The 24154-nt window shown below is 38.1% G+C and overlaps 1 protein-coding gene across 1 annotated transcript in view; it reads right to left on the bottom strand.

The window, feature by feature from the left end:
* The window catches only part of SI (sucrase-isomaltase), a 53858-nt gene that overhangs the window by 7290 nt on the left and 22414 nt on the right, over positions 1–24154 (bottom strand). The window contains exons 18-41 of the mRNA XM_075761625.1: positions 23963–24117; positions 23303–23387; positions 22199–22255; positions 21540–21664; positions 21064–21152; positions 18582–18631; positions 17127–17297; positions 16029–16178; positions 14199–14408; positions 13541–13695; positions 12104–12272; positions 11132–11228; positions 10908–11020; positions 10679–10804; positions 9739–9867; positions 9514–9621; positions 9168–9230; positions 8772–8906; positions 8187–8271; positions 7124–7262; positions 3134–3267; positions 2659–2693; positions 2451–2567; positions 888–1036 (exon numbers count right to left, since the gene is read on the bottom strand). Coding sequence (XP_075617740.1) covers positions 888–1036; positions 2451–2567; positions 2659–2693; positions 3134–3267; positions 7124–7262; positions 8187–8271; positions 8772–8906; positions 9168–9230; positions 9514–9621; positions 9739–9867; positions 10679–10804; positions 10908–11020; positions 11132–11228; positions 12104–12272; positions 13541–13695; positions 14199–14408; positions 16029–16178; positions 17127–17297; positions 18582–18631; positions 21064–21152; positions 21540–21664; positions 22199–22255; positions 23303–23387; positions 23963–24117 — 2846 coding nt within the window. The remainder of the gene's footprint in view (positions 1–887; positions 1037–2450; positions 2568–2658; positions 2694–3133; positions 3268–7123; positions 7263–8186; positions 8272–8771; positions 8907–9167; positions 9231–9513; positions 9622–9738; positions 9868–10678; positions 10805–10907; positions 11021–11131; positions 11229–12103; positions 12273–13540; positions 13696–14198; positions 14409–16028; positions 16179–17126; positions 17298–18581; positions 18632–21063; positions 21153–21539; positions 21665–22198; positions 22256–23302; positions 23388–23962; positions 24118–24154) is intronic.

The raw sequence follows: 24154 nt of genomic DNA, 5'->3' as shown, positions 1-24154 counted from the left end.
TATTCCTAGTATCTACTATTTCCTCATCTTTAATCTAGTATTAATAATTCATAGATCAATTAATGCTTGCCAGGAATGCATAAAGATCCTAATGTGAAACTCATTAGAGAAATGCAAGCTATTACTTAGCTTTTTTTTTTTTGCCATTTCTTTGCATTTGCTTTTCAGTATATTTAGATCACGAAACTCAGAAGGTCTGTTGTGCTTGGCCAGTATTAGAAATAATAAGATTAAGTAGTGGACAAACTAGGAACCACTTTCTTCTTAGAGTTTCTTTGAAAAAAGGCAAGTCAATACATGCAAACGACACAGTGTTCCTCAGCCAAGACATGTATGCAGATACTAGACCAAATCTTTTAATAGAAGGAATTAAAGCTTTTGCAGGTACTGCACCTCCTGGCCAGGAACAGAGAAGGCTTTGTGTGTCTAACAACATTTTTTTTAAAAAATCTGCTATATCAGCTTGGACATCCATTAAAGCAAGCTATTTCTCCCTGCAAATCTCTCATGACTTGTGGCAGAATTCTCTCTTTTTTTGCTTAAAGTTGTTGTCCGACTGTTTGCAACATTTGTTTTTTTGATTCTACATGTACCCAGCATCACATGAAACTTATGTTGCTTCCTCCTAAAGAGGTTAAGGGTGAGCTTTAAAATTTAAATATTACTCCTAGAGAAGCAAATGTTCAATTTTGCATAGTGAAAAATGGAAAACTATCACTGTTCAAGTGAGACTTGATATCGAAAGCTTATATTCTCAGTCTTGTGCTTTTTTTTTCTTTTAAATAAAAATTACTGTAACTAAAAGAAAAATTTATTGTTAGAAGGATAGTAACTACAGAAGTTTGAGTGCAAATTCCTGATAAGGAGAGCAAAGGATTCGCACTTACTCATGGAGTACGGGGCGGATCACAGTGCTGCCATGGGCATGGGCATCGTACATTAATGTGTAGAAATAGGGCAACAGGGTGTATCTTATGTTCAGTACATTTCTGGAAATGTCCTCAAATGTTGAGTTCCAAGAAACAGGATCTTGCCTCTGAAAGAGAAGAGACCATTGTTAGTCGAGCTGGATTGTTTTGTTCAGAAAAGCTAAAAAACCCCTGAAACCAAAAAGTAAAAAGCCAAAGAACAGGTCAAAGAATTTGCTAATGTTTACAAGAAAGTTCACATTCATTCATTTTATGTTTCCCTCCAGACTTCATATAACCTATTACTGTTAGTAATTACGAAATGTGCATTAAAATCCACGCAGCAAGACAAGGCCAGGGAAATTTCTCCTTCGAACTAGAGCACCTTCATTTACTTATTCTTCAATTAAGGAGTAAATGACACTAAAAGCAGTAGGTACCACTGTCAGCCCTAAGAGAGGAACTAGAAAGAGGGAAGGTGAGAAAAAAATGGTGGGGGGGGGGAGGGGAAGAGTGTAAAAAATGTCTAATGCAAGGTGTCCCAAAGGCATGACACATCCCAGTGTACATCATTTATTCTCACTCTTTTCTGCAGGGCAACACTCAGGACTTGCAAGAAGAGACCAAAGCACTAATGACTGATGTCAGGGAGCACTTCCCATCTTTATTAAATGTATTGAACAATACCTTGGCAAATTGGGTAAGACTGGAAGCAACATGATAACCCTGAATCTGCATTTTTAAAGGCTTTAAAAGCCCCATCGAAAGGTGTGCCGCTGCAAGATAAAGCACACGCTTTTTGAAAAGGAGACTTTAATCCATTAGATATATGCCATATAAAGAGCTCTACTCTGCTAGACCTGAAACTTTGACTGGAATAGAAGTGCTGTTTCATTTTTTTTTTTTTTTTATTTTTCCAGTTATCTTGTTTTACAGCTTTCTACAATATAGTCCTTAGCCAGCATAACCCTACATTTAGGCAATTATTTGCCTTTACTCTTAAAAGAAATACAGTATCTGATGGTGGCAAATGTGCAAAGCACAGAAATTGCCAAGTCTTACTCCAGAATCTTATTACACTCTTCCATTTTCTCATTTGTTGTATAATTATGGACAATTAGGGCTGAGAGCACCAAGGTCAGTTTTGCTCCTTTAAGTGTGTTTGCCATAAAACCACTCTATTTTAGTCTTGCCGCTGCAGTGCCTCTCAACAAAAACGGCACACAGGGAAAAATATGTGGGAGTTTGATTCAGTCAAAGCAAACTTAGAATACGCTTCCTTCAAGTGGTTCGAATGCCAGAGCAGCCCCTCGGTGGGCATAAAACCTCCCAGGTGAGGGGGAGGCTTACAGTGGAGCTAGCCTATACATAAAGACGACTTTTATTTGATAAAGAGCCAGACGTGGTCTCTTCTCGTCCATTTTGCTTGGAATGCACTTTTTTTTTTGAGCCAGCCCAGCTTGTGTGATCTTCTGGTCTGGTCTGGTCTCTACATCTGTGTGGCAAAGGCCCCTTAACAACCGTTAAAAAATTGCAACTCACCTTTGTCCCTTTCTCATTGTGATTCCTGGAGTATGGGTAAAATGCACCCAGCTGCATCCAGCGAAGACACAGCTCATACTCTGAATCTTTGAAGAAGCCACAGATATCGGCTCCTGTCTGAAAGTTTAAAAATAATCCAATTGGAATATTATAAATTCTTGTACAGCATCAAGATAATTAAATGTAAGGTAATAACTCATTAGCTTACATAAGATATTCCAAAGAGACTGAACTCCATCATACCTGAAAGGAAAAATAATTCAACATTACTAGTTGTTGGGGTTTTGCTCCTCTTTGGTATGCTAATGGTTGCATAGATAATACATATTGTAATGCTGAATGAGAAGGAAAAAATCCAAACACAAACCCCGCGGTTTCTCTAATGTGTCATGCTCTTCTGTAGCAGAAGAAGATGGGAGCTGGCTGGTCAGGAGCAAACAAAGAAATGAGTAGCAGGACACAGGGCATGAAGGTGGCCAGTCCCAAGGGGATAAAAGAGCTCCCAGCACCCGGTGCAGAAGCAAAGAAGCAGCAGTAAAAAATGCATTGACCACAAATTGTGGTTGCTGAACTAAAGGGCTTCTTTCAGCTAAAAAACACATGGATACTAAAAGCAAATAGATGAAGAAAAAGAAATAACTGCACACAGTGAATTGAATACAGATACTTTTCCTTCTACATACCAATAATAGATTTAGCCAGCTGATCCCAAGCTGCCGTGTTATCACCAAGCCAGTGTCCTGCCCATCTTCCACTACTGGGATATGTGGAACGGGTGATAACGATCCCACGCTCCTTGGTGGCACTCTGCAAACCACTGACATTGAAAATAGACAAAAAACCCCAAACAAATTACATGAGAAATATTACATTACTTATTATATAACATCATCTTTGAAAATAAACCTAAGAGCTTATATTTTCATAGCGAAGGGCAGCATTGTGGTATGCATAAACATGCACACATCCAATCTAGATGTGATTTTTACGGCATTTCACTATGATTCACACATGCACAGGAACTCAGCAGTGTCAGCCAACCTGTAGCTGGAAAGAGAATTGGCAAAACAAGGAGGTGCTAAGATAAATTTCCAGTACAGGTTAACTACTGTGTGGGGAAAGTATGAATGTAGTCCAGCTTGCACATTTTCTAAGGGCTTTACAATGTGGTCCCGGGCACATCATTCCTTTCTTAAAGTACCTGAAAACTTGCAGCAACAGTTGAAAATAGTTTAACAAAACTCATACCGAAAAGATCATACGGGGGGAAATAGAGGTGCCGGGAATATTGGACTCTAGTTGCCAAAAAGGTATTGGAACAAAAAGTAAGCCATGGTTCTGTAGTCACTTCAGAATCACCAACACAAATTTCATCTACATGAAATGACTAACACAGATTTGTCTAGAAGCAAACGTATTGAATCAGTGGGTTTCTGCTCAGGGCAGGTAACGGGCCTCACAGCTAAGGAATGACTACCAATGTCTGTAACTGCCTTGGCATTAGCTGACCTCTTGGTCTGATCACATTTGGCTTCCTCATAAGCAGAAGAGATTTTGGTCAGAGGTTAGTAACCTTAGGAGGTTGGTGGAACTTATTTCTCTTTCCCAAATTAGAGGCAAAAACCTGCAGGGCAGGAAACACAGAGGCACTTGGGGTTGGGGGATAGAAGGAAAGAGCTGGCACCAGGCAAGGACTGCCACGGACTTTTCAAGATGCTCTAGCACTAAAACCCAATGGCCTTGCTCAGGATCACTGCTGTTGGGAGGGGAGACTGCGGCTTGCCGATGATTCAGGAGAGAAGAGCTCCTGAGGCCCCCGAGCTGCGGGCACGAATGAGCTGGATGCAGAACTGATGCACCAATTAACCCCATTACCTCAAATAATTTTAAAAAAATAATTTCTTAAATAAAGCCTTGGCCATTGCCACAAAGTACCTGGAAAGGTAACTAAGTAAGCTTTAGGAAAAAAAAAAAAAAATTAGCTGAGTTAAAGGGAATTTATGCTTCCTAATTGCTCCACCAAGGATTCAAGCACCTTCCTCTGCAGCACGTGCTGTTGGTCTGTGCTGTGTGACTGGTACGGATGCATTACTGCTCCACTTTGTTAGAACAATTCCTCTGCAGCCACGCACACGTACTCTGAACTATTACAGCAAAATACTAAACCACAATACTAGTTAGAAAGCTACACTGATTAACTCACACTGCTCTCCAATGCTAGCTCCACAATAATTGCCTAAACAGCTGCTTCAATAAGGCAGCAAAAATTAATTTTTTAGAGGATTTGCAGCTTTATTGCACCTAAAATTCCAAATGTAAAGAAAATGTACGTCATGCATAGAGCTGCTCAAGTATGAGCATGACTCAAGTGTTTTGCTGACGCGAAGTGCCAGCTCTCTGCTCCAGGACTGAGCCATAGCTGTATCCATGAAAAGCAATTACTCATGTCACAAGGCCCAAATTTACCTCCAAATGGTTACTGCATTCACTGGTAAGGGTTCTGGCTTTCAAGTCTGTGCAAAAGCCTCATTATGAAAGAAGCCAATATCTAGATGTTCCTTTTACCCAATGGATAGAGAACCAAAATAGAATCATAGAATAACAGAGTCACAGAATCATAGAACGGTTTGGGTTAGAAGTGTCCTTAAAGATCATCTAGTTCCAACCCCCACATAAGTTACATAAAAAATTGCTGTTCACTTTTAGAGTTACAGGCTTTTGTGAGTTTGGCATGCAAGCAATCTTCCTGTTTGGATGGTTTAGTGTTAGAATAAATTATTATTACAACATGTCTTCGGTCGCACAATTACTCCTTCAGTTAGCACCAAAGAATAAATTGGGACCTGATAGATATACATAGCTATGTATGTTTCTGGGTTTTTTGAAACTTACATTTTTCAATAAGTTTAAAGTGCGAGAATATCTGTATAAGCTGTGTAATTTATCACAGTCCTTTCTGTTACGGTACCTCTCAAAGCAGAAGGAAATATTTCGCGACATTTCAGTTCATGCTTAATACACGGAAAAGATGGCAATATTCCTCCTAGTGTTAAATTAGTGTCTACTTACAATGCCCAAATCGCATGTGATTTGGCTGACAGCAGAGGCATCAGACATTCCTTCCTGTCCTGTCAGCAATTTCGCTCCTGCCTTGACTGGCAGAGCTGCAATGGCACGCTGCCAAATGCAACATCCACTCCCTCAAAAATTCAAGCAGCCTTGATATTCTCTTCCTTTATGGTAATATCAAAGGTACCAAGGGCTTTAAGGTTCTTAAGACCTATAAAGAAACACTGTTTCCTTGCTTACGCCTTGAGTTGGAAACGCAACAGCGCAGATCTGTTATCATTAGATCAGATGCTATCTAAAGTAGGCTGGGGTACTATTCAGAAAGGAACAGATAACGACGCCTGCCTTGGAACCAAGAGAATTAAAAGTAAAGCCTTCTGCACAGTTTGCATTTTAAAAGTCACTGTTCCCCCTTTTCACTACTACTAAATTCATTTGAAATAGAGGACATAAGCGAGCCCTTCTTAAATTAACATGGTTAAAAAAAACTATAGTCATTTTCCCTCTCTAGATGTATAGTGTAAGGCAAAACCAATATCCACCCTAGGAGTAAACCGGGCTACCCCAGCAAAATGGAGAAACACAAAAGTATGTTGTATTTTAACTACAGTAATTATGTGAGACTATCATTCAGTAATTACTGTTCCCAGCAGCTGATCAAAACGTTCAGACCTGCTCTCCACTCTGCCTTGTGCAGGAATGCCCAAGCGGTGCCTTTTGACTGACTGCTCTCGGTCACAATGCAGAGCATCGCCCTGGGACGCCCTTGCCGGCTGTCTCACAACAGAAACCTCTAGCTGAAAAGGCAATGTGTTGTGTTTGAATGCGTTGGGACAAGGAAATGCTCGATGGCGAGTAATTATATCCAAATTAAACTATATGAGAAATAGCACCATGGCCATCTGGTTTCATCATGCAGGTCAGCACTCGAGCTTGCACAACATGGCATTTATATGAATGAAGTCCTCAGAACTGGTATACAACGAATTGCTCCCCAGCTAGGTGAGCAGTAAGTTTCTTTGCTGTCCAACTTGGGTAAACTGTCTTTAACACCCACCTGGAAAAGTGTGTCTGCTCAGGGCCAGTGATTTTAAAGCAGCTAAACTCAAAATGAAAACTTTGCCTGCTTGCCCTGAGACAGTCAGTGAGGCAGCTGCAGGTGTAGATATGCTTGAGCAGGTGGCGGCTTTTCCTTCTAGCTAGCTCCAGTTACAGAAGGTGTTTATTGCAGTGAAACCACAGAAGCACAGCTTCAGCTCAGACCTGCGCAGACCCGCCTCACCTTCTCCAGCACATCCTTTCCGGCAGCAGCTCAAGTTCATACCACCCTGCTTGCATCACGGGTGAGATCACTGCGCTAACTGAGCAATAACATGATGGAAAATAACACCAACTGCAAGAGCTATAGCACTGCTGCTCAAACTTCTGAGCACCAAACTCCACTTCCAGCTGAACTGAAGAATCAAAGATATTGGGATGAAAAGAAAGATTTCTCAGGAGTGTTAAATAAACTGATGAAAGTTTTGGCCTTAAGAGTATAGACACAGAATATTCATCTACAATGTATTTTGGAAACAAAAACAAAGTATGCAAATTTCACTTACTCTAAGGTAGGTTTTGTTTGTGACCATCCATAAAGACTGTGGACATCGTAGTGTCTAACTGGGGTACCATCTGGAAGATATTGCTGACCCTCCATGCATGGAGTTTTGACAATTAATCCCTGTGACCGGTATCCCAAATCTAACAGAAAAGGAACAAAAATATTTACTACTGAATATTCAATAATAATTTGAGTTACTTTTTCTTAATTTTCATAATCTCTTAGAGTTTCAATCTCTTTTAGGCATGTATACTGTCATTAATTTATTTATAATTATAAAAAATATTATTTCCAAAATAGAATATTTCTAATGTAGGTATCTGGGTCTGTAAGTGTGTCAATAGTTCAGTTACAGATTCTCTTCCTGGAAAGGCCCAAAGAGTAAACAGAGTATACCCAAATTCAGAAGATATTGCAAATCTTTGTAAACACTGTCATATCATCCATATAAACAGAAAAATGGGTGGGGTGGGGGGAAGGTCTGTGTCTGTATATTAACTTCCTGACAGTTCCTGAGAAACTATTCATAATAACTGAAGACAACAGTAAGCAACAGGAGTATGCTAATAAACCTTTAATAAATAATTACTAATTACTACTACTTTACACTAGTACTTAAGTAAAACCAAGTTAAGAAAGCTAAGTATTACAAGTGTTCGACTGTATAGATAAATTGTAATGAGAGGAGACAGAAGGATATTTTCTAAATTTTAAATTGATTGCCTTATTCATCTGAGAAAAACTGCAAAGCAGAGAACTACATTCTCTACCATGCCTAAAGCAAAGGACCTAGATATAAAATAGGTATCAAAATCCATATGCAGGCAAGTAGCTGAAAATAACTTTATTTTTAAAAAGTGTCATGCAGTTACTGCTCCCACTGAAATAGATGGGGTTGAAGTGTGCCCATTATCTCAAAAAAAAAACCCAAACAAACCCCACATTCATTTAGGAGTTGTGGTTTTATATATCTAACTTCAGGCAGTTATACCACATAAACCATATAAGAAATTACGTAGTAACCAGAATGACCTAAAACTGTTTTAAGGAGCGATCAGACTTACAAGGTATATATGGTGGCATATTTAGGAGGTCATTTCTACAGCCGCCAATGGCGCCATTCAGAAAAGTTGCCGGTTCATTCATGTCCTAAAAACATTGAGCAAAACCTGTATTTGCTTCAAACCTACAAAGCACACTAAATATTAAATTACAAACAAGCAGCATTGTAGAAGTCTTCAGGAGTCCTCGCAGCTGCAGTCTCAGTCTGCTTTTCTATGTTTTGTTGACAAGTTCACGTGTGATACGGTTAGGGACAGGGAGCTGCGAAGCGTTTCAAGGGAAGAACAGTGCGTCCGGACACTGTTTCTGCTGTGCAAACAGCATCACAGTGGAGGAAGAAAGTCGTGATATAACAAGGCACTGCAAGTGTACAACCTAGAGCCAAAATGTGCCTTTGCCTGGGGGCTCAGGTTCTGCCTGCTGCTCTGCTTGCTTTCTTCCAGCTAGGTTTTTATTTTACTTAATGGCAATTTAACACCAGATATCCTCTAAGTTTCAACAGCAGTACATATACTGTGAAATGTGGCCCTCTGATAGCGTCTAGCAGAGAAAAAAAATCCAGAAATCAAATGCATTTCTATGCTTACAATCCACAGGCCATCAAACTTGATGCTTTTTGAGGCGTCGGTGGGATTGTTGTAGAACTCCAGGATTTCCCTCTTCCACCACTCCACTGTGGAATTGCGGAAGAAGTCTGGGAAAGCAGCATGTGCTCCATACAGCTATAAAAACAGTAGGAAAACAAAACAGATACAGGACTGAAAGCATACTGCTGTTAAAATACTGCAATTTATTTTAAAAAATTAGAAATTAAAAAAATTTAAAAATTACTCATTCACTAACTTTTTTGGCTCTGTTAGGAAGGCTAGCAAGTTTCTGCACCTTATTCCTTCCACAAGATTTATCAGTTAGTTTGCTGCTATATTTCTTAATTAATGTACTGTCTATATTTGAGTCCATAACAAAACCATATCAACATTTACCTGGATTTGGGTTTGCTCAGGCAGGGACTCATTGACTTCTACATTGGGAAGAAATGGCCAGACCTAATGGGACAAAGGACATTTTAAAGTAATCAAACCACACTGAATGTAAACTGAGCGTCAGCAACAGGCGGATATAACCATTCTTCCCTGATACCTATGTGAATGACAACACAAACTGAAGACAATTCAGTTTGTAGTATTTATTCAATATGTCATTTACAGCCAAGCGTGAATATACCATTAGCAGACTTTCCCCCTATGGCTAGCGCTGGAGTCAAGGATGACACGTTGCTCACTTGGATACAGCATGTCTCTATTGTCATCAACTTTTTAAGAACAGTACCTTGGAATATATAATGTCATTGGTATTCGGCCATTTTATGAAGACGTCATCCTGCACACCTCTTGAGAAGGTGGGATAATTGGTTTCGTTTCCAGAGATGGTTGGATCCTACGATTAAAAACATATTTACCCTTCTGCTTAAAAAACAAGTTTAGAAATGCTGTTGAATGTATTCTGCATTCTGCAATGATATATTGAAATTTAAAAGCAGTATTCAAAACTGACCAGGATAATGATAAATCTCATTCCGTCTTTTTTTATTTTGTCGATCAGAGCCGGTAATCCAGCGAAGCGTGCGCCAATGGTGAAGTCCAGTTGCCTTTCCATATGGTCAATATCTACATATTGGACATCCTGCAGTTCACAAAAACAATTAATTTAAAATGATTTTTTTTGTTCCAAAGACATATGTATTGAAAATCTGCCAAAATAAGTAAAATACTGAACTTTTGAACTGTAAATTTGGAAGTAGCTTTAAGCTTAACTTTAAGCTAAAGCTCTTAAATGAATATTCAACCTATCAGCAAGTCCAATACAAAAAACCCCTTTCACTACTGCATCTAGTCTGAAGGTAGAAATTAATACATAATAGAGAAAAAAGTCCTGGATTTGTACATATGTGTATGTAATACAGAAACTGTGCGTTCGTTACCATATCTATAAGGAAATAGAGGAAACAGTTGCTCTCTATTGAAATAGCGATGTTAATTACATTTAAAATGAAGAGTCACATTAAATTTACAGTATAATTTTGTTAGATCGATGTGCTATTCCAACTTTCCCAATGACAACCTGGGCCAAATCACAGCTGACTTGACTCAGAGCAATATACCATCGAAATGATGCTGTTTCATTTTCTTTCCTGCTGTTTTTTCTTGTTGATCATTGCTCCTTCATAGCCAGCATGACGAGAGCCCATGACTGACTAAGGCATCTGGGTGCTTCTTTGGTATGAGTGATAAGGAAAATAAAGCAGCCTAAGGACTACTTTTAATATGACCCAGAGTGTGCAGAGATGTTCAGTTCTGGCATAAACCATAGTCTGCTCTACTGTGGTGGTGGTTTTTTTGGTTGGTTCTTTAATTTTGTCTTTAAACGGTCTTAGTTAATACTCTGAAGTTAAAAGTTCAGGCACAAGCTCAAATGTTAACTGCTACCAGCATACTTGGGGAATATTAGCTTTCTTCATGTCCTCCACCAGCTGGGCGATTTCTGAGTCATTCCTGTATCCATAGCGGCACAACTGGAATCCCAAAGACCAGTAGGGTGGCATGACTGGTCGTCCAATCAGCTAAAAATAAGAATGAATATTTGTGGTGAGAAGGTGAAAATAGAACAAACCAACCAACCAGCCAAAAAAACAGCATTAGTTTGTAATAGAGTAAGAATCCTACTGCAGTGTACTCCTGAACAACAAGTTCTGGTGTTGGGCCCAAAACCATGTAGAAGTCGAGAATTCCTCCAATGGTGCGATATGTCAGGGCAGGGGTCGGCTGGAACGTCACATCTGGAAGTGGGGGAAGTAAAATGAGAAAAGGGTGCCTGGATTCACCACTGTTGCAAAACACTGACCATAAAAATAAAATACATTGAGAAAATAAAGTGAAGGTTTTCTTACCCATTGCATTGCTGTTAAGCAAGAGAACTCCATGGGCATTGGCATCTTGTTCAAGAGCCATGTAAAATGGTTGATAACCATAGGAATTCATCTTGTACTGCAAACAAAACAAAATACATTCTACTGGGGAAACATCACAAACGTTCACTTATTTACATTTATTAATAAATTTAGTAAAAGACGAGACACACATCTGCCAAATATACAACAAATAACTCCGAAATTATATACTTACACCCTATGTACCTACAAAACATACCTACAGAAGATCACTTTCAACTTCACAATTTGAGTCAGTCCTGGACAGACTGACCAGGCAGGAAGGAAAGCAAAGGTATTTCTGCCTTTATAACTTGCTAATGAGAAAGTGCTTCCCGAGGACAAAACTTCCATTCTTTTCAAACAGTAGCCAATGTCTATATTATCAGGAGATGCTGGTGACATTTGGTTATCTTTCATTTACTCAAAAATATGAAACCTGAACTGGAAATTAGAGCTATAATTAACCATCACTACTTCCTTGGTCATTCCCTGCAAATTGCAAACATTGTACTATCTCACAGGAAATAGCACACATAGGATATACATAGACGTAAGATTTCTGATTTACCTCTGTAAGTACTAATTTAATCTCAGAGTAATGGGAGTTGTCTTGACCCATGTCTAGCTTTCAGAATAATTAGCTGAGAAGAATAACAAAAAGGAGGAATGTGCTGTTATTGTTAAACCATTTTTTGTTTCCAATGCCTGTATGAGGGCCTGAGCTCCACACATTGGTCTCGCTGGTCACAAGGAATAGGGTTTGAGAAGACCATTGCCATTGAGACACCATCCAAATTATAAGCCATGATAAACATGACCAAAGTCAATGTGTGTCCAGTACCAGTGGACATCCACTGGACTTTAAAGTCCTTCTGAACACCTCTGCACTTTAGGCTCATTTGTCCAAAAGCTACATTTGCTTTTACTTACAGTAGGAGGCTGATCCCTTGTGAAAATTCCCCAGGTGTGCCAGTTCATGTCACGTCGAAACGTGGTGTGCTCAGTTTCTCCAAATCCATATATATACTGGGATGCTAAGCGGGTAGAAATCTGAATGAACATGTCACTGAACGTGAAGGTGGGTAACTGCGAATCCCAGCTAAAATGGAAAGAGGAAAACAAACCCAAGAATATAGTGTCTTCAGTGCGATGTTTAGCTGGTAGACACTATTTTTAGGCTACTCTTTTTCTTTGAAAATCTCCCCCTTGAGCAAAGGTGGAATAAAACTGTTGTGGTTACCAAGAAAACTTAAAGCACTTGAAATGGGGATGTCTAAGAATTTGATACACAGTTTAGAGACACAAAGTCCTCTGTATCTCTCAGAGAGATGTATATTATGCATAGGCGTAATGCATGACAAGTTGCATGATATTTTGGCAATTTAGTGAGAAAATGTGTTTCAGGAGACTATGATCATATTTTCCTCCCAGACTGATCCTTGGTGCCATGTGGAATATAGTAAAGAGGGTGCTTTTTACAGTTCAGTGGACTTTCTGTGCAGATTACACTGAAACTGTATTCATAGGTTTCATTTGTTGTAAATCAGCATCTTTACATTCAGAAACCAAACTGCAAGCTGATGGTTCCCTGCCAAAGAATGACATTGTTCCAGGAGGCTGAATTGCGATTGGAATGATTACTCTGGTTGGTAAAAAGGAACTCCGCTTGCAATTAAGTTTTGAGTACTTTAAAAAATGACATAAAAATTTATTATTTTTTTAAATAAAAAACACAACACAAGCAACTGCTAACATCATTGTTCTCTGTTTTCTAGCTTTGACTTAAACTTAATCAAGGAAAGAAATGAAGCTCCTGTCAGACCAGTTAGCTATCATGTTACAAAAATCCCTCTGCAAGTTAGTTGAGACACTACTTTCTTCTAATTTTTTTTTTTTTCCTAACCATTCCCCCAAACCTAACCAAATGATCAATCCTTAATGATCACCTGTGGTCACCTAAGGAAAATTTTAGAAAATGTAGAAAATCATTGGGCCTCCCAGAGACTTGGGAACTATACGAGAAATGGCCTTTGGAGTTGTCTACATTCCACACTTCAACATGTTGTAGAGGACACTTAGCTAGTGACAGATTATGAAGTTACAGGGGAAAAACCTTAGATAATTATGAGAAAAATAGGATATTGCTCAGGGCACCTTCTCCATCCTCCCCCTGGGCAGTGCTCTCATACAATGCAATGGTGAAACCATCTCCGCTGGAGCAGCACCTGGCATTTGGCAGGGTCATTTTATGGGAAGGATACAAAAGCCAGTCTTAAGGTATTTAAAAACATAGTACACAAGAAAATAGTTTGGCTTGAAAAGAGCTAATAAAATCAAGTGAAATAAAATAAAATGACTATGGCTTACATGACTGTTCCTGTGCTTTTGCGCCGAATCTGTATACCAAATGGTTTTTTCTGAACTGATACTTCGTAGAGTCGTTCCTTGTCCGTGCTCGTTGGGGAGCTTGGGAGATTTAGTGGTACTGGAACCTCATATCGTGCGTTTTGATAATCGTAAATCTGTGAAGTAAAAATCAATTCATTTCAATGAATGAGTTTTTTGAAATCTTACCTATAGCGATAGAAATATGAATTAGTTAAAATGAATACAACAAGTTGTTGGAAACACTAAACAATAGTGTATTAAAAATTTTAAAATAGAGGTAGAATGATTAATGCAAAAATAACTGTACATGATAATGCTTATAGATAAATTTACCTTAATACTAATAAAATGTCTTTAGTTCCAGAGTTTCTGGTTGACATTACACGTATATATTGACATTATACCTTTGATTCATATAATTTCATCATATAACCAAGTACAGAATTATAGGACAAAAAAAGATGTGAGCTAAGAACAATAGCAACTACTTGGTTAGAAAGAGAAACATATTTAGGAAAGGGTGCTACAGTCTATGTAATATAAAATTGACTATAAATACCCCTTATAATTTTCATAAATAAGAATATTTTTAATAATAGGATATTAAACACTCATAGAAATTCTGGAATGACATTACCTTAAATTGCAGCATGTTGTTAAGATGATATTTCACTTCCAAGCGTAGTGTACTAATTGGTGCAGTGAAGTTGTCATTAGCTCTGGTCTGGGCACTGTTTAAGGTGAGGTTGGCTGACAAACCTGACGAGGTGTATTCTACATTGTCTATAGAGTAGGCATTGTCAGAGCTGTAATAGCAGGGTGGGACATCTGAGTTTGATGTTACCGGCTGCAAACAGAAATAAGTTTCAGGTGAGTGAACTGGCCTGCTGTATTTTTTTGTTAGAGGAATCCAAAGCTCCCATTTTTATCAGATATCTGTCAAATGTAGAATTTGAGAAAAAAATTTATTGCAACTAGTGAACTATAAAGCAGTAATACAGAACCCTTTGATCTCTACACTAAATCAGATAAAATCAAACAATACAGTCACGGCTGTACAAAACAGTTCAGTAAAGAAACTGAATCCTTACATACTGGAGGTGGATTTAATTTCCCTATATCTGTGATCTTCAGCTCAATCCCACAACATGGCTTAGCCTTGGCCTGTTGAAATTCCTAAAGCTTCCTCTCTCTTAACCCCATTGCTCTCTGGTCTCTGGCTCACACAAGGTGATGTACCCAAATCGCATTAGTTATTCAGGCAACATCAGATGAGACCTTTCCATTGGCTTTATTCACACGAATTATCCTTAAAATATCCACTGAGAATTACATCCTATTTATCTAAGATCTCCTGACAGCAAGACCCAAATTACTTTCAGTTTCCTGCTACAGTTGAACATAAACACTCTAACTAGCTATGCTGAGGTTAGATGAGATGATTAGGTTAATGCATTAGCCTTCCACCTCTGGATACTTACCATCAATCCTGCCTAGCTGTTCAAACGAAGCTACGCCCGCTCTGCACATCTGAATCGCTAATGAATATTTATTCAGCTGTCGTCACCAAATTCAAAGCACCTTTCAGCTTGAGCAAGTGTTCAAAACATACCCAGTCCATAACAGGACCAGAGCTCAATTTCACAGGAACAGCCATTTCCAAACATCCAAAATTGCAAAAAATACTCCTAACAGTGCAACAAAATCAGGACAGTCCCTCAACCACTTCAGCTGAGGTTGGTTCAAGAGCAGCTGACAGAGAACTTTGGTCTTCAAGCCTAGGAGACGTGTCCAAGCTGTAATATTTAGATTTAGAGGAGAGCGTGGAGTGATTTAATTGGAGGGACCCCCTGAAGTTCAATCCTGCCAAGGCACGCTGCTCTTTGAATGTTTCTAGCCATGGGATATTCATACATGAAACTAGGTGGTAAAGAACTGCATATTGGGGATTACGATTTGGAAATACCTCCTCGACACGGATATAAACGACCAAGTTCACATAGGAATCAACATTTCATGGGTATTGAAGGATTTCTTCTCAAAGTGAGACCCAGAGGAGTCGGTCTGACTTAAAATGTGCTTCAGTGACAATGAAGGTGAGACAAAGGGGATAAGCCTTGAGGGCCATGGTGCCAATGAAGCAGAAGAGGTAGCTGAAGATGCTGATCTGAAGTCTATTCCCTTTATTCATCGCTCCATATTATTTCTTTCCACCTTTCAAGAAATGCCACCTTTTTCCTCCGTTTCTGATGTACTTTGGAAGAACTTACAGGGTTGCCAAGTACCTTAGTTTTAGTGAGGTAAATTAAATCTGTGAGTACAGGACCAGCTGATGTCTGTGTCCCCATTTTATTTAAATCTGATAATTCTGCCAGACTACTTTTTCCACTGTAACAACTATAAAGAGAAAACTATGATTCTGGAAACGTTTCTTTCTCAATAGTTTAGAGAAGTAACTTTTACTTACTTCCCAGGTACAGCCAAGTTGTTCACATTTTTCTTGTGTTGGATCAGAACTGGGATAACAATTAAACCTGTCATTGACAGTCACTTGTTGAGTCCATGTTATTGTGTAAGATTTCCCCAGTTCAAGCTGAAGTCCTGTTATATGAGCAACCTATAAATATGAAACAATAAACAATTATTAAATCCCACATCACATCCATCTTTCCTTCAGTCAGCAGAGATGCTAGTCCTCAGGAACAATACATTTTGCTGTGTCACAACTATCAAAAAACCCTGTCCTGTAGTATTTGATACTCTCACTTTTACAAACACACACAACTGATATTCTGGCTGATAAAATCTGAAAAATTGAGAATCTAAAAAAATTGAGTCATTCCCACAGCTTCCTTGGAAGCAGACAGGAATAAAGTTAAGGGCACAGGTCCTTCATGTTTCAAAATATGAATGTAAGAGGTAAGAAAAAGTTAAAATATTGTTATTTTGATTCAGTAACTGAGATAACATAACGGGTAACTCAGGTGCTTCTAATAAGTAAAGATGATGTACAATGCAAGTTGAAAGCAACGTCAGCACTATCCTTAGTGTGGAAAGTACTTTCATGAAAGCTTCCCACTAGCAGCAGCATGTTTGCTTGCTTTGCACATAAATGCACTGTGTTGCTGCTTTCCTGTATTCATCCTGTGAAGAACTCTGTAAAGTGATAAAGGAAGTTTATCTGTGCGCTTGATTTTGTTTAAAAAAAATAATAATAATAAAAAAAAAATCAATGCACAAATACTTATCTAAACCATAAATATTTTGTATCCTCCTCTAATATCAAACAAAATCACAAAGCTATTCCTCCTCTTAGAAATTAAATTTTGCTACATGAATAACTGTATAACTAAACTTTCTGTTGCACTGAGGGTCTGAGAGCAAAACTTAGATGTACTTTGTATGCAGCTGAATTGAATGCAATTGTACTTCTGTTCTGTAATAAAATACACAATGTATTCTGTTGAAACAACATTAGTGCTGAGTACTGTCCTTACCAATATATAAAATAAAGGTGATGCAGTTTCAAAGATTTTTACTTCCCATTTTCCTGTTATTGTTTTACCTTTTCTAGAGGATAATAGGTGATCTTATGTGGCGAATTTTCCACGACATTGTTCTGTGATACAGTAACTGATGTTATTTCCTGGACTGCTCCTAGTATCTTGATTTCTTCAAACTTCAAGTTGTTTGGATCAACATAATTGCTGTTTATAGCATTCATTTGTAGAACATTCTGAAAAAAAAAATATAGTGATCATATTCTTATAAACAAAATCGGCCCCAAACCCTGCAAATTTAACAATTTTTCCTAATTAGACCTTCATACTGTAGAATAAAGTCCATACCTTTTTTCTAACATATTAATTATTGCCCTGCTTATTGTTCCCACAATAATGCCTTTCTAACATATATATATAATATGCTTCATAGCTGTGTTTCAGCTTCTTTTTGTGCTTGATTTGGAAATAGGAAAAGGCTGACACAAGTCTGTGACAGAGCAGCCTCTACTCAACTGGGATCTCACTGGGATCTAACAAGTGAAGGTTCATTTCACTTTTCCTGATATAAAAACAGCAGTTGCTACTAAATTGCATTAGTTGTTATTAGATTAAAAGTCCAAAGAGCAGAACTGTACCACGGCTGTCACATATGTCAGTGTATAACTTTCTTATTACTCTCCATGTGAAATTTTATGTTAATTTTTAATTCAACATCATTACAGTCAACTGATGATTTGGCTAAAAGAGTTTCAAACTCCAATAGTAACTATGGTTTCTTATCTACAAATGATTGCGTGATTACATGTGATTAAAAAATAATTAATGCATGTGCTTCCACCTTCTATTCCATTGCTTTCACTCCCACGTTTCTATGCATTCTCTCTCAGTTCTTGCCCTGCTGTTTCACCATGGCAAGGGAAAGAATACCTTTAGTAGATATTACTATTATTATTATTATTATTCAAAATGTATGTTATATTACTTGGAATCTTTGTCACATGGTATCTGTGGTGAACATTGAATAGAAATATTATCTGGACTTCACTCTGCCATAAATTAACCCTGCCAAGGCTGTTTCAGTTCAAAAAAAATATTAAACCCCTAAAACTTAGTCATGAAGGGGATTCTGTGGGTTCAAACAAGGCATAGGTCTTCCCCTCGCTCTTTGGAAACATTCAGCTACAACAAAGACGTGTTTCAAATTTCCAATATTTTGAGAATCACAAACACTACCTTCACCTCCTCTCTGACCCTGTTTTAACTGCTACTGATGCTTACAGGTCTCTTGCTCAATACATATTGCTCCTGAGTTTGTTATGTGAAAGGAAACAGGGAGAAGAAAAGGCAAATAGCAGATTTGCATCCCAGTTAAATTACAGTAATTTAAACATGACTCTGCTTTGACTTTGTCAAATATTTTGCTTCTCAGTAAATCTTGTAGGAGAAAAGAATGCCCTTTGAAGATACTATTGACAAAACTTGAATGAAAATAAGATCATTTAAAATAAAATACTTACATTGGAAACTGTAAACTGATAGTAAATGTAGGCTTTACTCTCAACTGTACCTAAAAGGTAAAGAAAGTAGTTACACTTGCAGAACAGAAAGGACCGGCATTAAAAACTGGACCGTGCCACTGCTAGAGACCAATAAATTGTTATTTGTTATCTTTACTGCATTTAGAGGATGCACTGAGCAACTCAAATATTTATTAATATTTCTTTGAGGAACTCTAATTTCTCTTTTTCTTTTCTCCTTAGGCTTTCTTTCCTTTTCTCTCCTTTCTTTTCTCCTTTCTTTTCTTTTATCCTAGGAGATCCAAATTTTCCAAAAATTCATTGAAATCAGCTTTTCTAAAATGTACTACGTTTTATTTTACTGTTATTCCTTCTTAGCTTCTCTTAAATGTAGATCTATGGCTGAAAGTTAATCCTTTAAAATATCCTAAATAAGAAATTTTCATGCAAAAGTGACAATAATATTAATGATCTATGCCATGGAACCATAAGAGAGGAAATAACAGGCCATCGGGAAAAGGAAATACAAAAGTTGAAGCGATCAGGCATTTTTTTTTTCCACGTACAAAAAGAAAAATTCTGTCATCACAAACAAATTGCAAACAGTTTCCCTGAAAAGACTGCAACCTGTATGTTTTGGGCAGGAAATAAAATCATAAGATGTTTTATTGTTTTGTTTCTCAACAGAAGTGAGTGGAATAACAGCTTCGTTATTTTAGGCCTTGACAAAGGAGTACATATAGCTGTCACCCATACGTATAGCAACCACCCAAGGCCTTCGATATTTATGGCAGCAATAATCAGCCAAATCACAGCTCTATTTCTTAAAAGCATCCCAAACTTTCACAAAAGTTAAAAATAGTAGAGGCTTGAAAGTTTTTCTGGGAGATATGATTGATATAGTTAAAATAACAAAAGGGAGTTATACAGGTTGAATGCATAACGTAGAGGACAAGGTAGCTATGCAATTAGGAAAAGGGGGGATGCAATTTTGAACCCCAGGAGCTGCTTGCTTTCATGGAAGTTTAGTCAGAGCCCTGGGCCCTGCACAAGTTAAACAAATAGATTGTGACTGAGGATAAAGGTAGCTTTTAGCAGCTGGAGGATAAGGATATATTCTAACCTACATTTTATTCCAGTGTAGCTAAAGAAAGCTCTGACACTTTTGCCACTGACAGCAGTCTATGGACACAGTAGGACACGAATTAGAGAAGATTTGATCTACTTGGAATGCAGCACTATTAACGGGCAGATGTCATAAACCAAAGTCCTTAGCTCCAAATGATATGGTTCATTGCAAATAAAACAGTAAAATCTGTCAGATAGAACTCCTTAAATCATTTTAATACAAGCCTGAGTATTTTGTAAAAGTTCTTCAAAAAATCATTTCAGAATAACTGATTGGACTGCTTGCTGACTTTTCTAAAAAGTTTATAATAAGGAAAAAAGGCTGCGAAAGCAGCCTGAAGGATTTAAATACCCCAGACTCTTTCAGTTTAATGGACACAAGATGCCTAACTAAAACCTCAGAAATCCCACAAAAAATGCCACAGTTCAAGGTACCTCATTTTTCAAAATTTCCTATATCTCAAGATTAAAATGAAGAAAATACCTGATTTTTTGCAAAGTTCTTCCATTCCTTTAGAATAAGCTCTGCTCCCCTTAGACAGCATGTATTCCAAAAGCAGGTTTAATCTTAAATTAGAGGTTTGTGTCTTTTTTTTTAAATTTCAATGGAATTAAGTTGCAACCTTATTCTTACCCTAAGCAAAAAAGGTATGTATGTTGTAAATTCCTTGACAGAAAAAAACACTGGTGAGGTAAGTAGTATCGATGCCAGTACATCACAAGAGATGAGGTTGACAGGCCTTAGTGTAATTATAGCGACTATCCCAGGGGGAAACAAGATCTCTGGCAGCTTTACTAAGGCGAGGTTGGCAACGTGACAGATACAGCCCGTACACACTTACTCGCGTGCTTATGCGCCAGTATGCCGTGGAAACCAGACGGCAAAAAAAGTTGGCTCCGATGCCATACTTTTGGGTTAACAAAATTTCTACTGTTTTCACAAGCAATTTAAACAATTCCAGAGAGTTAATAACAGTGCTAGTTTTTTTCATTTTCTTCTGATTCTTAGTGCCTAACAATAATTAAATGCATTCTTGCACCCGTTGAAACTAATTTGGATATATACCAGAATATATATCAATCTTGACAGCACAGTTTAACAGTCAGCATGCTAATGTACCAAACCTTTACACATTTAAGGCTATAGTGAAACTTGAAGAAAGAAAAAAAAAATAAATTAATAATAGTTTCAGTTTTCCACTTTAAAGTGGTGAAAAACTATTGATGTACAAGGAAGTACTAATAGCGTGTTACAACGTCTTATTCTTGCTCAATGAAATCCGCAGGAAGATTGACACTTTTAAGTATTAATGCCTTGTTAATCATTCTTATTTCATTATTGATAACTGCTCACCTGTAGATTCTCCATCATCCCAGAACAAGTCCCCAGAAGCTGCACTGTTGTCATCCAGGGCAATTATAAGTCCCATGGGATTCTTGCGGCTGTGGAAAGTTACTTTCTGTCTTACATGTATCATTTATCTAATCAGTCTTAATACATCCTTCATGTTCGTGTTAAGAATATGACACTCAACAGGGTTGCAATACTTTGCGAATTGCCTTAGATTAGTCCTTGGTTGCCTTTCATTTTCATGTAAACAGATTAAAATACATGGCAAGTTTACAAAATGCTATGCAAAAACCCCTGTAGGTAATCACTGAAACTGTAATTTAAGGAGTTGTGGAAGTGAGGTATGGCTCACAGCTACTCCCGTATTTCAAGGTGAAATTGCTAAATGCAATAGGCTGCTACTGATTTGTAACCTGAAAGTCCTCAGCTCAGTCTTGGAAAAAAAAAAACGCATAAAAGCAATCGTTTTTGAAGCATACCTGGCAACAGTTGTGTTAGCTGGTTGTTGAGTAGGGTAAATGTAGCCTCCTCTCAAATGAAGTCCCAGTTTGTCTGCTGGCAGGTACATACTGGACCATTGCTTTCTCGCTGAGATTTTTGCCCCCTTATTGAGAGGGATGTAAAAGAGAACAGGTATGTTGCATAACTCGTGGCTGTGAACATTTTCTTAAGTCCTGAATTTCACCTTAATGTTTCTTCCTAGAAAAGGCTTTCAGTTATGTAAATATCTGTGTGCCAAGGGCACATAAAGATAAACCAACTACCTATCAATATGATTAAGCGACATAAATCAGCTCATAAATCAACATCTCTCACTCTTTAGTTTTTGCTTAGTCAATGCAGAGAGCAAGTCCTGTTGGAACTCTGACATGAATGTTTCTATTTATTTTATTTCAAACATGGCCTTTGCTAAAGTTTCCACTCAATCTGTCTCCTGTGCTATATTCCATACCTCTGTGTCCTTTCTTGAGATGTATATTTATGTACTTATCCCACCATCCCTTCATCCCTTGTCTCACCATTTCCTTCCTATGGGCTTTACTTTAGGTCTCTGTCACCAAAGCAGGGCTGACAATCTTATTTCGTCACATAGCCATTTAAAAAAAATCTCCCTATAGTAGCCTCTGCATTTACTTACCGTATCATACTCGTACCATACTGCATCAGGAATATATGCTTGAATTGTATCCACACCCTGAAAAGTGAACAAAGAAACGACTTCCATATTTGAAAGCAACTTAATCTACTAAATTATATTGTCCAAGAAAACTAAAGTTCACATTGAGAAAATCATTGATACTTCTCCTCTTCACTGTTTTCTCTAATGGTTTTATGATGATGTCCAGAAAGGAAGGCAGCTATCCAAGTACAATTTCTGCAAATTATTTACAAGATTCTGCCACACAATAAGCCACGATCCATTTGTTTTCTTGTGGCGTCCCAGACAAGCCGAAAGGCAGCAAGAAAAGCTGATTCTGAATGAAATTCAGGAATGACACAAAGTTGAGGTGAATCAGAATATCAAACCAGATGCCTTTGACTCCATAAAGGACTGGAAAATAGGAGTGGGATTTAATAGCACAAAGTGCCATTTTCCATTTTGGCAGTGACAAAAATATGCTGTGGGCTCTCTCACTGGAAGCAATAAATGAAGGAGGGAGGAAAAAAAAAAAAAGAAAAAAGAAGCAAAACCTAGGCTTGTTAGGAATCCATCAACAGCCATAAGTCAGTAATGTGATGTACCCATGAAAAAATAAATGTAAACTAAGGATCTCGCAAAAACCATGTTTGCACTGGAGGGAAATTTGTGTCAATGCTAATAAACAAGGCCCTCTGCAATCTCTTTGCCAATCGAGTTTACGGGTCTGGTCAAGACAGAAGAGTTCATGCTAGAATAGGACCAGGATTTCTTGGGATCCCTGGGGAAATGGCCGAGCCTATTCTTGCGGTTCAGCTCGTTCAGCATAAAAAAGGAGAGAGAGTGTGATTTTGGCAGGAAATACGTATGCAGTAGAGGAGCTATAACCTTTAAGCTGATTAACAGGGTTGTCACAAGACTGGAAAGGCCCAGAACTGGAAGGTGGTTTCGAATCAGAGCAATAAAGGAGTGACAGGAATAGTGTAACTTGGGGATTTGATGTTGCAAGCCCCTGCCAGAAAAGAGAGCTGGAACTGGAGACTCGACGTGTCCCTGTGCCTCGCGAAGTGCTTATGAGATAGATACCAAAACAGCCAAACCTACCGGGTCAAGTACAGGGGAAATGAGCAGCCCAGGACCCCACAGGAACTGCTTATCGACACTCCACGTCACGTCATCAGAGTAGAACCTGAGAGAATGGGAAGGATAGAGCAGTAAATGGCTTTTAATGAATTACGCCATCATCAGCAATCCCACTATTTCAGGGTACTGTCTAGAGGCATGACTGAAGAACGGCAGATAAAAATTGCCCTTTTTTTTTTAAGTGTCAGATACTCTAAAGATGAGGAGGTCTTAATTGTTTAGTTAGTATTCTCTACACATGTGTGAAAGTGTAGGTGTGCGTGTGCTCTTGACACAGCTTGTTCAAGAGTTTCCAGGCAAGGAAACATATATTCTAATATATATCTATACCTGGTGGTGGAGAATAATTTGATTAGCTGACAACAACAGCTCATAGCAACTCCTAAGAGTGACTGACAAGAATATATGCGTATATGCAGAAATTACAGATGGTTTCTGATTACTCTTCTGATTACTCCAAAATGGTGTTCCATGAATTGAAAAGTTGTCTATATATAAACACATTCCAATGTGCATTTTCAGAGACTACATCAGTGTTTAGAGAGTCCCTAGCAATGTTTAATGTCTCTGATTTTTTTTATTCCTCATAAAACTATCACAAAGACTGATGAGTAAACTTACTCATGCAAAACTGGCCGCACAACTGTGTCTCCTTGAGTGTGAGCTTTATAAAAGAGTGTATACAGGTAGGGCAGCAAAGTGTAGCGAATATTCAAGTAATACTTGGAGGTTTTCACCAAGACTGAATCAGGTCCAAACACAGCCGGATCTTGATCCTGAAAACAAATATCAGATGATTATTATTTTCATCAT

The sequence above is a fragment of the Balearica regulorum genome, chromosome 9 (genome assembly GCF_011004875.1).
Source record: "Balearica regulorum gibbericeps isolate bBalReg1 chromosome 9, bBalReg1.pri, whole genome shotgun sequence".
Taxonomy (NCBI): Eukaryota; Metazoa; Chordata; class Aves; order Gruiformes; family Gruidae; genus Balearica; species Balearica regulorum.
This window is presented reverse-complemented; position numbering and strand designations above follow the sequence as displayed.